Genomic DNA, 17,191 nt, shown 5'->3' with positions numbered 1-17,191 from the left:
CAGTGTTGACAGTGCCATACTCCCTCAGAAGGCTCTAGAGAATAATCCTTCCTTGTCTCTTCTAGCTCCTGTTGGCCCCACATGTTCCTTGACTTTTGGCAGGATAACTTCAATCCCGGCTTCTTTTCTCGTGGCATTCTCCCGGGTCTCTCTCTCTTCAAAGCTCTCCTGAAAAGGACCTCAGTCACCAGACTGGGAGGGCTCTTCCTAAACCAGTAAGACCTCATCTTAACTTGATTACATCTTCAGGGATCCTATTTCCAAATAAGGTCACATACACACAGGTACTGGGGGTTAGAACTTCCGTTATCTTTTTCAGAGACACAGGACAACCCAAAAAACTCCCCAAAATGATCTAGAGAGTCAGCACAATCCCCATCAGAATCCCAGCTGACTTCTTTGTAGAAACTGACAAGCTGATTTTAAAATTCATACGGAATTGCAAAGGACCCACAACAGCCAATTTTGAAAAAGAAGAACAAAGTAGGACTCCTCTCACTTCCTGATCTCAAAACTTACTACAAAGCAACAGTCATCAAGACAGTGTGGTGCTGGCATATGATAGCTATACAGATCAATGAATTAGACCAGAAATACATCTATACATCTATGGCCAGCTGAGTCTTAACAAGGGAGCTAGGACCATTCAATAGGAAAAGAGTAGTCTTTTTAATGAATGGTGCTGACACAAGCAGATGGCCACATGCAAAAGGTAAGTTGTACCCTTACCTCTCACCATATACATAAATTAACTCCAAATGGACCAAAGACCTAAATATAAAGCTAAAACTATAAAACTCTGAAGAAAACAGTGGTAAAGTCTTCGTGATCTCAGATTTAACTCTGGATTCTTATATATGATACCAAAAGCACAAGCAACAAAAAGTAAATAAACTAGACGTCACCAAAATTTAAAACTTTCATTTTTCAAAGGATTCCATCAAGAAAATAAAAAAATAATAATAACTCACAAAATGGAAGAAAATATTATAAATAATATATCCAATAAGGGATCTGTATCTAGAAAATAAAAAGAACACTTACAACTCAATTATAAAGACAACCTAATTTAAAAATGAAGAAAAGAGCTGAATAGACATGTTTCCAAAGAATATACACAAATGGTAGATAAGGACATGAAAAGATGATCGATATCATTAGAAATAACAGAAATGCGAATCAAAACTACAATAAGATACCACTTCAAAAAGTCAGATAACACTAGATGGCTAAAATAAAAAAGTCACATAACAAAAATTTATGAGGATATGGAGAAATTATATATTGCTGGTGGGAATGTAAATAATGCAACCACTTCGGAAAATAGTCTGGCAGCTCCTCCAATAGTTAAACACAGAGTTACCACATGACCCAGTAATTCCACTCAAAAACTTGTTCATAAATATCTTCAGCATCATTATCAATAAGAACCAAAAAGGTGAACACAATGCAAATATTCATCAATTGATGGGTAAATAAATAAAATGTGGTATATCCATATGATGAAATATTATCCGTCAATAAAAAGAAGTGAAATACCAATACATGCTACAACTTGGATGAATCTTGAAAACATTACGTTACATGAAAGAAAGCAATCACAGAAGACCACATATGATTCTATTTATATAAAATGTTTGGAATAGGCAAATCTAAAGACAAAAAGTAATTAGCTGTTGCTTAGTGCTGAGGAGGGGCAAAAGACGAAATAAGAGGATGACAGCTGAAGTGTGCGGGTTTCTTCTTCAGGCAATGAGAATATTGATTGTGGCGATGCTGCACATATCTGTGAATATACTATAAACAATAGACCTGTACATTTTAAAGGGATAAGTTGTATAGCATGTTAATTATATCACATTAAAGCTATTACAGAAAAAAAAAATCACAGTACCAGAAAAATCACAGCACTTTAAAAAAAAAAATCATTTAAACTAAGGTCCATTCAATTCCTTGAAAATACTTTTTTGAAATTAGACTAAAGGTTAATGGCATATTTACTCCTCTATACTACTCACTGGAAAGCTATTACAATTCTTTTTTGCCTATCTCCATGTGAAAAAGAGAAATGAAAGATAGGGAACTAATATTTAATGCATGTCTTCAATGCCTGATATTGTACATTTTTAATTTAACTTAATAATCACATTTACCTCCATTTTATAAATGGCAAAAGAGGTACAGAAAAGTAAGGTTATTTGCCCAAGCTGACAAATGTGTAAGAGGCTAGAGGATTTAAATTTGAGTTTTTCTGACTCCAGATCCTATGCTGGTCTCACTAAACCATCTCCCTTCTCTGGCTTCTTGTTCTTTTAAGTTCTTCAAGTTGAACTATGAGCAACAAACATACTCACTTGGCAAGGCGAGAAGGCTGACGTAAATCTGCAGCTTCTCAAACACAGCTGTCATCTTTTTCATGTCCTGAGACAGCTCTAGATTCCTGGCTCTTAACGCAGATGTACAAAGAGAAGATTCACATTCTTCTTCTAAACTAGGAATGGGCAGATATTTTAAAAGTGAGCATCCTGAACAATTTTCAATTAACTATAAGAAACCATCTAAATTCTCAAACAGCTCTATTTAAAGACAGACTTTACAAAAAAAACTGATCTCAGTTATAAGGTTTCATTCTCTTATACCATGAAATGTACACCTGCTTGCTACAATGTTACTGGAGTAACACGACTAAATGGAAAGAAAAAGGCATATGTCCATTATCTTTGCATCCTGAGAAGTGCAAAATACTTTCCTTAAAAATATTTTCAGGAGAAAAATATTTCATGGACTGAAATCCTATGGAGAATTAAATAGAAATTAGCAGAATCATTAAGAACCCTTTTTAGTATACTAAGATGCAGAAGCCATACAGAGTGGAAAAAAACAATCTACAGACTCAAATCTAAAAGCAAATGGTTAACAATCATAAAATACATTGTATCATTTTCAATTCTATATGGTTACTGTGGAAAACTCAATTATTATTTTTTAAAAATCCATGTGGACTCAACACTATAAAAAAATGTTGCAGGTGATCAAGAAAAATGCTTTTACAACTAGAAAAGTGATTAGCACAGGAATGATCATCACATCCTTTTCCTTCACCTTGCCACTTCTCATCTTCTACTTCATTTATGACAGCTTCATTTAATACTAAGCCCATTTACTACTAAAGAACATGTCATCTTGTTTCTTAAAGTGATATTTAAACCAATGACCAAAAATTGCCTAAAAACACAAATACCTGACGAGGTAGGGCTGAAAGCTTATAAGACAGAACATGCTAAGAACAGATACCTTAGATCAAGAATGGCTTTATCCAGTCCTTCTAAAAATGTAATAGTGAAAAAATAAAAGAAAATAAAAAATGTAAAACTGTTTCAAGTAGTAAATACCATTTTGCAATGGCTCTTAAACAAATTCTTCTTTAAAAATAAGCCAAATCAATAAGGTGTATTCAATTTAGTGTGAGTTTAAGTCATAATTCCCTGATTTCCTAAAATTCCATCATATGCAAAAATCATAGAATTTAAGTACTGAAATACCTTGATAGGGTAGAATTAAGAAATAAGAGGCCAATGAAATTGTATATTTTTGAAAAGCTAAAACCTACTACTTTAGTTTTATAAGAACTTACAAACTATAATTACTTGCATATTTTTAAAACCTATAACTCATTTACATATTTTCTAGACCTTACTTGGCAATATACTATAATACATGTATGTTCTTATTTCTCTTATGTTCCATTATTTGTTGATTTTTTTAAAGGTTAGATCTTAGGCTGAAAAGATTTAGAAGAATTACAAGCCTTGGTAGTTTTAGACCATAACTATCAAAATTTTCAAGCAGTATTATCAACTTTCTAGTTATATAAATTATTCTCACTTGCCTTTCCAAAAATATTTAAGATTAGAAATATTTGAGGTTACGGAATGACATATCCTATAAGGCTTAAAGTAGATAAAGTTTTTAGTTTATAACAAATTATTAATAATAAAAATAAGAATATACTATTTCAAAGAAATGAAAGATTATAGATCCAAATGTAGACGTTAACTATTGTAAACCCCACCTAGATATATAGATATATTTACTTCAAGAAAATAGTGAATACCCAAAACTGAAATATTTCTTGCAATAAATGTGTCATTCACAATCAATGAAAATAACGATTCATATCACATTATGTGGTTATAGCAGTAATCACAGTACAGAATTGCTTTAAAAAATCCTACTTGAAGAACTACATCTGATTTTCTTAAATATCTCTTTCACAGAAGTCCAAATTGGTTATGGTGCAGAAAACTCAGGCAGATCGTAAGAGGCACATGTCACTATTTTATTAACTCCAGCGCAGGTTAGGTGACACCCAAAATTCCCCAAGCTCCCTGGACTTGAGCTGTAAGTACCTTTTTAACTGATAAGGAAGAATCTTCCTAAGAAAACACATGTAAGAGGTTAAATGCTCTGAGAAAGTTTTCAATTTCACAGTTGTCTCCTGGAAAAGAAAAACAATTTCAAGGTTAACTATGTTATTTGATGAAGAGGAACTCCCACTTGCAGACGTAAAACAGAAGAAAATTACCAGGACAGTCACAGTATCTTCAGTAATACTTTCAAATAAATGAAACATTCCTTCCTCAAGAGGGCGGACATAGGACGCATTTTCATGAAGGTATTGTGAGAACTAAATAGAAGAGAAGGAACTTAGTGAGATCCCTGTAAAATAACAAATGCCAACATATTGGTAAATGGACTCACTGAGTTATAAACCTAAATTATTTTAGAAAGTTTGGCGGGGGGGATTTGGCTTTTACACAGAGATCCTCCCCTCTAACAGTCCCAGCTATTATCCCGAAGTCCCCATCCCAATACACAGAGGAAGGAGAAAAGGCATGACATGGTTAACAGCCAGCCCAGCAGGTCTTCTTCCCTCAACACCTGCTTCTCTCCATAGGGATCCCCACTTTAAAAAGAAAAAAAATTTGAAAATCAAAACTGTGTAACATATTTTTGTGTTATGTACTTCATTTTTTAACTAGTGTTATTTGAGGACACCTTATTTTTACTGTGTACAATATTCAGGGTTACAAATTCCAGGAATATAATTATCCAAAAGAGGATATAAAAACTTTCATAAGTATCACTGATACTTTAATATTTACAAAGAATTAATTCAGTAGGAAGCATAGATACAGAGTCAATCCAACAGGCGTTTAAGCAATTTAAAAGCAAAAAGTTAATTTTCACTTATGAAATACCTCAATTATCTAAGTATTATATAATGGCTTGGATTTTGATTTCTCACTATAGAAATATAGGGTGTCATTCTACAGAAATGTGATTCAAATAGTCCTACTACAAATTACTCAAACATATGGCCCTGAGCAATTCACTTAAATCTCTTTGGGCTTCGATCTTTAAAGCTGTAAAAGATGAACTCTAAACTTACAGATGTAAACATCTACTTTAAGATTCTATAAACAAATCTAAACACTTTGGTCATCTTTTAACAAATGGTTCCTGAATCTCTTTCAATATTACAAACTTACTAAAAAAACGCACGGGGCCTTCCATAGGCCAAAGCACCAAAGGTAAAATATTGAGAAATATACACATTTTTCAGAGTAATGAAGTATTCCAATAATGGAAAAAGAATCAGTATTGAGTAGGAAATATTTTTGATATTATAAAGTATAAAAATATATACAATTATATTAAAATGTTGCAGTACTGTTTTCCAGGTCTCCTGATAGCTTTTTCCAACAGTGATATTAAAGGGCATTTCAAAGACCCCCAAATTTTTATGAACTTCAACATATTTGTGGAGTCATACCAAAACTGATGAAAACCAAGCACCTACTAAAGCTTCTTATATGTAAGACATAATGATAAGGATGATGACAGCTAACCTTTATTAGATGCTGTTCTTAGTGCTTTACATGTATTATCTCATTTAATTTTTATATATATTATGCATATTTGTATTCTCCATTTTAAGATGAGGAAACTAAAGCACAGAGAGGTTAAGCAAATTGCCCAAGGGGACACAGAAACTAGACTGGAACCCCAAAAGTCTGACTGCAAAGGCCACGCCTTTACTATACTAATATAAATGGCACTTAGGGGAACCATGGACATAAACACAATTCAAACCCTGTGATGCACAAAAACAAGCTGGGATGAAGAATCAGGTAAGTAGGAAAAATGGCATGACTCATTTCAGGCTGGCACTTAGAGCACATCTATAGCAAGATCCCTCAACTCCCTCCCTGTGGAAATCGCCTTCCAGAGGTCCCTGATGGCCTCTGCCTCCTGCTATTCATGGCTTTGGGCAGTACCCTCGCATACTGTCTCAGGGCTGGTCTGAGTGACCAACACGATATGACAAACGTGATGGTATGTGAAGCCTCGCACACTCCCTATGCTTTCCTACTCCATCTGCTCACATCCTTCTTTCCTCTAGGGGGAAAAATACCTATTCCGCTTTTCTCCCCCTATTTAAATCACATTCACTTTTCAAAGCACATTCAAATCACCACAGACTCTTTCCCAGACACCACCACTGACAGCAATGTCCCCTCCTTAAAAACCTCATATTGCTTACTGGCCAAAACCACTCACTCACACATTAAGGACTTTTAACAACTCCCCTAGTAGTTAACTTCTTAAGAATCTCCATGTTTGCCATATTGTATCTTGAGGGTAAAGATTACAACTTACAGTTCTCTCACATGCCCTTCCACAATTCTTGGCTGATGCACAGAAGTGGTCTGAAAATGAATACTATGTTTCCCTACTTGTTTAGGGCAGACAAAAAAGTATCTTGAGTTAAGTTTACCCTCTGATTCAATGGAGATATAATGTCAATGGCAGAATCAACAGGAAAAATCTGAATTTTCTGCTCTGTATAGGTGTGAAAGTTTAGAAGGGCCGTCACCAGATCTTGAACAAAAGCCAGGGCCTGCCCAGCAATGTCCCGCATCTTCAGCTTTAAAATAAAAAAATATATAGTTAAAGTCAACTATCAAATTATCATTCTCATACTACTTTATTGCCCGCTTTTGGAGAACACATTTGAATTCTAGTATAATTATTCACTAATTTACATTTATTCGCTCCTACTTGGATTTTAACATTCCCATCTCAGTAAATTATAGTAGAAAGACACCAGTTTTCGCAAACACACCTCATCCACTTAACCTAGACCATTTAATTGCAAGGTCCAGTAACCTAGAAGAAAGGTCGTCGTCGGCATCCGTCCGTCTCGAGAGACGATGGTGTAGCTTCTACTGAAGCTACAGAGCCTGGGCAGGGTGATATGGAGGGTCTGCTGTTGCCCATGCAGCAGACCCCCCCTCTCTTCGCAGCTGAAGGGTCCAAGGGAAAGACGGAGTCAATACAGCTTGGCTTCAGGTGCGCCGCAGGAGTTGCCGGTGTTGACTACAACGTCAAACCGCCTTAGGGACTCCGGCTCCGGATTTTCTGTCGGGGTTTACTCCCTTAGCCTTTCCCCTGAAGAGGTATGCCGCAAGGCAGCGGAGGTTTTTTGGAGTCAGAGTTTTCCTTCTCTGATGTGTAATTAAAAAAGAACTTTAAAAACTTCTAATAAAGAATGCAGCAGTTCTGCAGCCTGTCAGGAACAATCTCCGAGAAGAGTAAAAAATGGAGATCATTTCTACTAAACAGTAATTGTTTTCAAACAACTGTATTTTGTTAGAACTTTATAAATGGCCGAAGGTTCACAGCAATCAAGCAAACAGTGAATTTTTAAAAAGGCCACTGGAAAACGGTAGGAAAGCTCTGGGGCGGTTTTCCTTGCCCTTGTGCCACTCCTTCCCCAGCTTGGCTGTGGGCATGAAAACCGCATCCCCCAGTTCCCAGGGTGGGATCCTGGTCCTCAGGTCTGGAGAAAGCACAGCAAGACCTCTTTGCTAATGATCGTGTAGGCAGGTCTCTTCTAAAGCCGTCTGAGAGCTCCCTGAAGGCTGGAAAAGCTACGGGCATTGCTTGAAGCCATTAAGCTGGCCAACAACCCATAGCTGCCTGGCCCAAAAGATTCTGGTTGAGGCATAATACCACAGATGGCAAAATGCCTATGGGCGGAAATTGGGGAGAGAGCTTTTATTGGGAAATTAGAGCCCTCAAAATCACCCATATATTTGGGGAATTCAGAAAGCCACATGCATGCCTCGGGTAAGATGCTTGCTCAAAAATTACCTTTGAAGAAATAAGCTTTCACTTTGGGCTGGTCCCTGGGCTCAGTGCAAACCCGGCTGAGTGCTGAGGGACAGCCCTAACAGCCAATCTTCAAAGACTGAGAAAAGGTTTACTCTCTTGTTTTCTGGCTCCTGGTATTCAAGGAGATCTCTGTCCAAACACTACCCCAACATACGCCGAGGAGCAGTCTTCAGTGACCACACATAGCAACAAATACATCCTCTAAAAATAGTTCAGTAAACCCCTGAAAAATGGACTACTATAACCTTCGACCATCACAAAAAAATAAGTCAAACCCTGGACCAGGGGAAGATCTGATTTCCAAAGTTACAGCATAAGAGTAAGACACGCCATTTTCAAGAAGAAAATCACAAGGCATTAGCAAATTTAAAAAGTATGGCCCATTCAGGAATAAATATACTGACTGAAACAATTGCTTAGAGAGCACAAAAAATTAAGACACAGCATACCTAAACCAATGGGATGAAGAAAAAGCACTTGTGAGAAATAATGTGCGCCAGTGAACACCTACACTAAAAAACTAAAAAACAAAACAAAACAGAACAAAACTTGAACTCTGGCTGCGGTGGCTCAGTTGGCTGGAGCATCATCCCACAACTGAAAGGTCATGAGTTTGATTCCTGGTCAAGGCACACACCTAGGTTGTGGGTTTAGGGTAATAATGAATAGCAGTGGTGAAAGTAGGAACCCTTGTTTTGTTCCTGATCCTGGTGGGAAAGCTTTCAGTCCTTCAATATTGATTTTGTTGTTTTCTGTGGGGTTTTCATAGGACACCTTTATTATGTTGAGGAAGTTCCTGTCTGTTCATGGTTTTCTCAGTGTTTTGTTTTGTTTTTGTTTTTTAATCTACTTAATGGTTTTCTCACTTTTTTTTTTTCAATCATGAAAGAGCATTAGATTTTGTTAAATGCCTTTTCTGTGTCTATTGAGGTGGGCAGTAATTGATTTCATTCCATTAGTGTCTGTTGTATGGATTGATTTTCTTATATTGACCTTCTTGCATTCCTAGGATAAATCCTACTTGCTCACGGTATATAAACCTTTGTACGTGCTGTAGATTCAGTTTGTTAGTATCTCGTTGAGAAGTTTTTCATCTATGCTCATTAAAATGTATCCTGGTCATTATTATTCGGGGGGGGCCGTGTCTTTATCTGGCCTTGGTATGAAAAAGAACTGGTGATCTCATCGAATGAGTTAGGAAGAGTTCCCTTCTTTTCTGTTTTGGAAGAATTTGAAAGATGTCAAGGTTACTACTTCTTCTGTGTTTAATAGTGTTCTTCACGTCTTTTAATCTTTCTTTTTTTTTCTATCCTCCCTTGATGATTGTTTTATTGCTTTTTTAGAGAAAGACAGGAAGGGAGAGAGAGAGAGAAGCATCCATTGGTTGACATTTTGTATGTGCATTGACCAAGAAATGGACCCACAACCTAGAAGAAAGGTATGGCTCATGAAATTAGTGTATCCCATAATTCAGTTCTAATGTTATCAGACAAGAGATAGTAAAAATCTACACCTGTTATCAATTCAGTACAGAGCAAGTTACATAATTTTTTTTTAAATGCGTAAGAGCCCTGGCCAGGTAGCTCAGTTGGTTAGAGCACTGTCCCATTACACCAAGGTTGCAGGTTTGATCCCCAGTCAGGGCACATACAAGAATCAACCAATGAACGCATAAATAAGTGGAACAACAAATTGGTGTCTCTCTCTCTCTCAAATCAATAAGTGAAAAAATAATCTTTTAATGTATGAAAAAATAAAGCAAAATACAATGGTTCAATGGTTTAGTGCACCAAACAGAGGCCCAAATAAGTAATCCTTGTTTCTGAAAACTTTGACATGCACATTGCTGAAAAGAAAAACATGTATTTCATCATTACCTGATGTCTCCTATTGTGGAGTGGAACATTCAGAGCATTATACTGACTGTATTCTATAAAAAAAAATAATAAATGCACATTATATCTCTCATTTTACATTTATAGAAAAGCAGTTTAACTGCAAAATACTAAATGATCTACAGCAAAATCAGCTTTACATAAGAATTTAAAATGAAATCACAATCACAGTCTAGGGCAATAATGGAATTTACACAGTCAGTTGTTTCTCAGATAAAGTAATACCCCTAATAGTATTTTACCTTTAGGATAAAAAAAAATTATTTTTAATCCTGTTTTTCTAAGAAATCCTTTCAAAAACTCCTTTGGGGCCTATCAAGACTACTCAGAAAGGCTCATAATGTTCATGTTATCTTTAGTCACTCTTCTAAAATACCCTACACATAGCTGCCACACTAATCTTCCAAAAATACGAGTTTTCGTGACACTATAATATGTATTTGAAAATCTATCACTGTCTGCTACTGCTGATCCCAATGACTCAATGCTAATTTTTCTGGGTTGGTTTTCATATTTTTCTCACAGTGCTCCTCTCTACCCACGCGTCTAACTGACAGCTTCCCAACGCCTGGCCTCACACTTCTCGGACCTCCGCATTTTAATGACCTTCATCACCCCTAATTTCTGCACACCATTTCAGCCACTCAGACCTTCCCTTCTCTGCCTGTTTCCTCAGTCAAAATCTGATTCAGAAAGTCCTTATACCATTCACATCCATCTCTCTCTTACGTCCCCATTTCTATTAAATCAGCTTGGTCTCCCATCCACAACCTCAGTCTACTTTCCTATCACATCCTCTCTGAGCCTTGCTTGTTTTCCTTCCCAGCCTGGTCCATCATTTTCAATAACGCTCTTGCTAACTCAGAACCAGATCAGGGTCCACAATAATATATTCCAATTAACTTAAGGCAGGGCTTCAATGCTTCTCAACAATCCACATTTTCACAGCTGGGTCCCTATTATACTTCCCATGATTTCTTCTCCAAACCTTTTCCATTTTAAGCTGCTAGTACCATTCCTCCCCTTTTCCTCTGCCTCGTGGATAGGCTGGCCTCCCCCTATGATGCCAAGAAGACCAGAGCCAAAGCACAAGGGGTTCTTACAGTCCCCACCTGCCACCTCAGTCTAGGCTTCACATATTCCTTCCCCAGTTAACCTTCCTCCTGGCCCCTAGCAACAGCTCCTTCTGACCTCCTCAGGGTCTAGTCCATCAATCACCTCCTTCTCCTTACATCTTTAAAATTACCTCATTACAAAAAGAAACCATTTGTTGCAACTTGTTTGACTCTATCTCTGCTGTGACCTCTTACCCTTTACTTATGTCATTCTTTATTCTCTTCCCTTGCCCGTCACCTGCACACACAACACTCCTTTTACTCTGCTGGAGTGATACGCACTCATCCTTTCCCATCTCTTTCATTCATTCCCACTGCCCCCAAAACAGCACGTCTCTGCCTGTTTCCTCAGCATCCCCTCCACTCTAATTCTTGTGGTAGCAAGCTGGTGTCTCCTCTGCATGGGAGCACTTCTCTCAAAGGCAATGCTAGTCCTCTCAAAGTCACCAACCCCACTGCCTTCACTGTCATTACCCCCCCCCCAGGCCTCTCCACCCCAATGTGCAGAACTGGCCAGAACCACCACGTGGAACACTCCCTTCTCTGCTTTTATCTCCCATTTCCCCAGCTCGTCTTCACCTCAGCCCCTCCCCTTCCTGATCACTGTGATGGAGAACTCTCCAAGGACACTGCACAGGTCTCTGCACTTGGTATCCCTCATTCCCACCACTCCCAATAGGGGTAGAGGGCTCATCCATCCCAAGAAGGTCAACATCAGTTGCTCTCCAGAGGTCTAGGCTTTTATTTATAAATACATACACCAATAGGTAACAGATATACATCAATATATCTGTCAGAATATTAAACAACAAAGTTAACCTCATCATCTTCCCCATAAACCTGTTCCTCATCTGCTTTTTGATCTCTATCAACTGCAGCACACCTTCCCACCACACTGCCTCCTCGCTCTCTTCTGCCCTCTATCTCTTGCCTCTCTACACCTACCTGACAGCCCAGGCTCAAGCCTCCATAACAGTACACCAGGACTATCAACTCAATAGTCTGGGCTCCCTTTCCCCATTCCAGGGTGGTCTACACTCTTGCCACATTAACTCTGTGAGTACACAAATATCATCGCGACATTCCCTGGATCAAATGCTTCTCCAACAATCCCATTGTCTTGTGAATTAAGTCACAATTCCTCTGCCCAGAACTCTGGGTCCAGTCCCACCCACCCTTTCAGAACTTATCTGTCACTGCCATCTTTACTTTACTAACCACTGCTCAATAGGCCATGACAGCACCTTTTGTCCTTCCCACCACACTCCAGGCACTTCCCTTGCTCACTCTCCCTCATCTCTGCACTATAAAACCTACTCACATATCCAGGCCCAGCTCAAAGCACACTTCTTCCAAAACGCTTCCCCAAACAACCCCACAAGCAGTAATCTGTCAGTTTAACTTAAATTTTGGACATTTCTACAATATATATCATCTCTCCCCTACTGAATTATAAAGTTTTGATGGTAAATATTTTTATATTATAAATCTCTGCATCCCCTATGCTCCCTACCTTTCTGGACACTCAGCAAATGATCTCTAAATACTTCAGAACTGAAAGAAATAACCCACAACAACATAAATATCTAAAACAGGGGGACAACTAGTATTGGAAAAGAAAGGATAAACCCCAAAGAATTCAGAAGGAAATTATTAGAACCTGATGACTAACTGATACAAAAATTAAAGGAAAAATGAAATGCCAAGGTTCAAGTCTTATGGATTAAAGTAGTCTAGTGCTATTTACATTAATGTAAAAATTAGAAACAGGTGTTGTTCCAGAGGAATTTAGGTTTTTGATAAAGTAATGACAATAACGCTGATTATAGTGTAAGGTCAAAGTGCTATTTTTCTTCAGTGTCTTTTAGTTCCTCTTTTTTTAGGTCTTCCCTTAGAAATATTTAGGGGAAGTAAAAAAAACTGATTTCAGTCATGTGATTATAAAAAAGGAAATGTGTGCTTTTTGAACATAAATTTCAAAATCCAATTAAATATTTACTCTGTTAAAGGTTCTGATTTAATTCTTGTCCAAAGGTTACAAAATCAGCATCTATTATACACGTAAGTTGAATTTTTTTAAGTCCTTTTTGTTGCTCTTGACTGTATAAATTACCAGACCATTCCCAGAAGAAAGAGGAAGCAGGACTTACCAGAATTGGCTCCCTAACTACGGCTGGGGATTGTCCAAGGAGTAGGAGATACCAGGCTGAGAAGATCTGCCTCCTACCACCACCCCTCTACATCATGAACAACTTTTCTCATACAAACTTTTGGGTACTTTATATGTGGGCTGGTTTTTACATTGGGATATACTAAATACCCACAATTTTAAAATGTGTATTTGGGCTTTTTCTAAAAAGGCTGGCTTTGGAGTAGTTATATGACAATTTAAAATCTCCCTAGAAAAAGAAAAAGAAAAACAAAAACAAGAATAGGAAAACATGAAAAGTTAAAAATAAATGAAATAAACCTCCCTATAAAATATGAGGGTCAAAGCTGATCAAAACAAAAATAAAGGCAACATTCTGCTGGACCAATGAAGTTTTTTGCTAAATAGATTAGAAATTATTTTAATTAGTTGGCTACCGTAGGAAAGTTCAAAATTGCAAATAATGAAAAACTGTACATAATACATACTTGTATCATTAAAAGGTACTTTTTCATTGATGATTGATAAGGATTCCTCTAATCTACCTGACAAATCTTCATGAAGATTCTTTAACTGTAATTGACTGAAAGAAAAAATATAAAAGCACATTATCACCAATCAGACAGTAGATCCTCACTTGCTTGTTACCTCAAGGGCTGGTATCAGGCTCTCTGAGAGTTATGCCTGACATCTTGGTAGTAGAGAATTATTAAAAGATAAAGATAAGAAAAATACTAAGCCTTGATGCTAAAGCCCCTAGGACTTCTGTTCAATAATGTTGACATCTAGAAGGATTTATCATAGTCTCAGTATCTTACACAATTTTAAGTTTATTTCCCCAAGTGCAAAGTAATCTTAGAGTCATTTCAACATCATACGTTTTATCTTTACAACACATAAATGTTTGTTCAAGTATGAGGGTTAAATTCTCTTTTAGGTATTAAATACATCTTTTTTTTCCTTTGGCTCAAAATCTGATAACTTTTCTGATTTTGATTCAATCATGACACATATATCTAAACAAAGCATGTAATTCTACCAGAGCAACTACTGAAGAAATTTACTTGACTGATTCTAAACTACTATGTCAGTTATCAAATAAATGTTCGAGAATGCTTTTATCACTCATTGATATATAATATTTTAGTAAGATTTAGATATCTCCAAATTAGACCACATAACCTCTACTTTATTCAAAATGGACTATTAAAAGGTTGACATAGTGATTACTAGTCAGTGTTTCTGCCTGGGACTACCAGAAGCCTCTCTCTTTACTGCAGTCGGAAATAGAAAGTATCTAGTCCTCAGTCCAGGAGCCCCAGAATGATATCTGCCATGGCCCAAAACATGTGCCAGCTGAGGACTAATGCTCTGCCACTCTACCAAGAACACAGAAGGCCCCAGAGATAACAGAACTGAAAAGGACCCCGGAGATGACCTACTCCCATCTCATTTCAATTGGGAGGAAATAAGACACAGGAGCTGTTAAACCAAAACTCAGGTCTTCTGATTCTTACTTCAGGACCCTTTGGAATTCACGTTTCCACATACCATTCTTCTGTTCGAAGCCGACACTCCTTGGCCTCCTTTTCGAGAGCCTGAGATATTACCTGGATTTTAGAAGACAAAGAAAAGCAGGTGGCTCAGACCACAGAGGAGAGCACACTGTTAGGAGAGACTGCAGGCAGCAGTCTCACCTTAAATGACTAACTTTATGTTCTATAATGTACACACACAACTCACATTAGCCTTGACTATTTATCTTAAAGTACTCTCACTTTAAGTTTGGGCTTACTTCTAGTTTGGCCTTGTCATTCTGCAGTTTCTCAATGGTTTCCATGTACTTCCGTGTCAGGCCATCAATCACGGCTTGGTGCTGGGCTGCCTCTGTCTCCAGAGTGGCCAGCCGACTCCTCAGCTCTGCTTCCACATGCTTGTGCTGCTCATCGGCTTCAAAAAACTAAAAAGAAATGATCATTTTCTCTTCTCATAATATCCTAATATATACAAATAAAGAGAAAAACAACAGCAATGACTATTCATTGAGCAACTTCCGTATGGTTCTATATGCTCACTATGCAAAAGCCACACAGGCAAGATCTCATTGAACCCTCACAGTATGTCAGAGGGAGTGCTATTGTCAGCCCTCATTTACAGATGGGGAAACTGGAGCTTAAAGGGACTCTATAACTTGTCAAATGTCTCACAGTTAAAATGTGGTAGAAATGAGATTGGAACACAGGAGATGTACTCCAAAGGCTACACCTCCTTCCTCTCAGTCTCATGAATTTCTATTTCAATTTCTGGCACACAGATATTTCAACTGCCCGGTGTATAACATTTCTACTGGGTTAACTTCCATAATTAAATGATCAAAATGCAAACAGATGTTATTCCTAAAACAGGTAAAGCTCTTTTCCTTAATGAGACTCCAATTCATAATTGGTAATTATGAATACCTAACACAAAATGTACTAAAGTCAAAAGTTCATTTTTTAACATTGTCAAAGACTGAGGATTAATGCATATTTACTTTCCACTGTTTGATATGTTCACCATTTCACACACACACAAAAATCAGAAAACATAGTTGGATATACTACACTATGACTTCTACAAAATGCTGAATGATTATTCAACATTCCATAAATATTTAAGGGCCTGCCATGAGTGTGACCCTGTTCTGGGCCTGGGCGTACAAAATTGACATGGTCTATACTCTAACAGTCATTACAGAGTAACAGGTGAACAGTAATAAGTTAAAAGGCAAACACTACTTATTCATAAGCCCGTACCTAAATTATCTATCTAATAATTTCCTATATAAAATTAATAGTGGTCAGTATATTTCTATATTGTTAAGTTATAGTTATTCTACTGTCCTCTAAACAAAATGTATACTTCAAAACACACATTCTTATTAAGACATGAATGAGATTTAAGAAATGAATGACAGTGACATATTACCTAGCAAACATAGAAACATTAAAACACCCATATATACACAGAACACTCTATCTTGCATTGGTTTTTCCACACTCCAGAATCATATGACCCGTTTTTAAATTCATATGGAAAAACAAAAAGATCTTCTCACTTGTATGTGCAACCGTTCATTCTCTTCTATCTTCTTTTGCAGATCTTCATCAAAGACACTCTTCTGCTCTTGACTCAACTGAGAAGAAGAGTCTCCACTTTTCTGATGGAAAGAATAAGTTATGTCCACATCACTTTCATCCTTTCTCTAGAGAAACATCCTAAGGTACACAGATTCTCTATCACCTTAGTAGCTTGTCTCTTCTACGTGTTCATCATTCCCACACAATCCTGCAAAAGGTATACAGTCCATCATTTAACTTTTCCTATGTGACAAGTTGGAACTGCAAATATTGCAATAGGCAGGAAAGCTTAAAAAAAGAAAGAGAGAAAAAAACAGATAAGGCTTGCTATTCTTTGCAGATGAATTCAGGAGTAGTTCTGTTGGAAGACAGAGAAGACCCCAAAAACTAGTGATATAAAAATAAATATGCTAATAAATATCAATTCAATTTGATTTTTTGGTTTGAGAAATGACAGTTTTAGCAATTTCATGATTCTGAATTGTTAAACTCGTCTAAGATAAATTACTTAGCATTCACAAAGATACAAAAGTTCACATAAATTTCTACTTAAAAAAAATGAAATAAAATAAAGCTGTTATAAACAGAACAAAAAAGCTCAAAAAAGACTATGAAAAATACCTTTCTTTTGCTTTCTTTTTAACCAATATTAACCTTTCTACAGAGAAGAAT

General features: G+C 37.0%; 1 protein-coding gene across 1 annotated transcript in view; it reads right to left on the bottom strand.

Moving 5' to 3' along the window:
• PPP1R21 (protein phosphatase 1 regulatory subunit 21) overlaps positions 1-17,191 on the bottom strand; it is a 59,008-nt gene that overhangs the window by 27,953 nt on the left and 13,864 nt on the right. The window contains exons 4-12 of the mRNA XM_090281266.1: positions 16,498-16,599; positions 15,196-15,360; positions 14,952-15,010; positions 13,889-13,983; positions 10,119-10,171; positions 6,842-6,991; positions 4,586-4,687; positions 4,410-4,498; positions 2,355-2,491 (exon numbers count right to left, since the gene is read on the bottom strand). Of these exons, the coding sequence (XP_090137392.1) occupies positions 2,355-2,491; positions 4,410-4,498; positions 4,586-4,687; positions 6,842-6,991; positions 10,119-10,171; positions 13,889-13,983; positions 14,952-15,010; positions 15,196-15,360; positions 16,498-16,599 (952 nt within the window). The remainder of the gene's footprint in view (positions 1-2,354; positions 2,492-4,409; positions 4,499-4,585; positions 4,688-6,841; positions 6,992-10,118; positions 10,172-13,888; positions 13,984-14,951; positions 15,011-15,195; positions 15,361-16,497; positions 16,600-17,191) is intronic.

Source organism: Furipterus horrens, unplaced genomic scaffold, assembly GCF_987537825.1.
Source record: "Furipterus horrens unplaced genomic scaffold, mFurHor1.1.pri manual_scaffold_6, whole genome shotgun sequence".
Classification (NCBI taxonomy): Eukaryota; Metazoa; Chordata; class Mammalia; order Chiroptera; family Furipteridae; genus Furipterus; species Furipterus horrens.
This window is presented reverse-complemented; position numbering and strand designations above follow the sequence as displayed.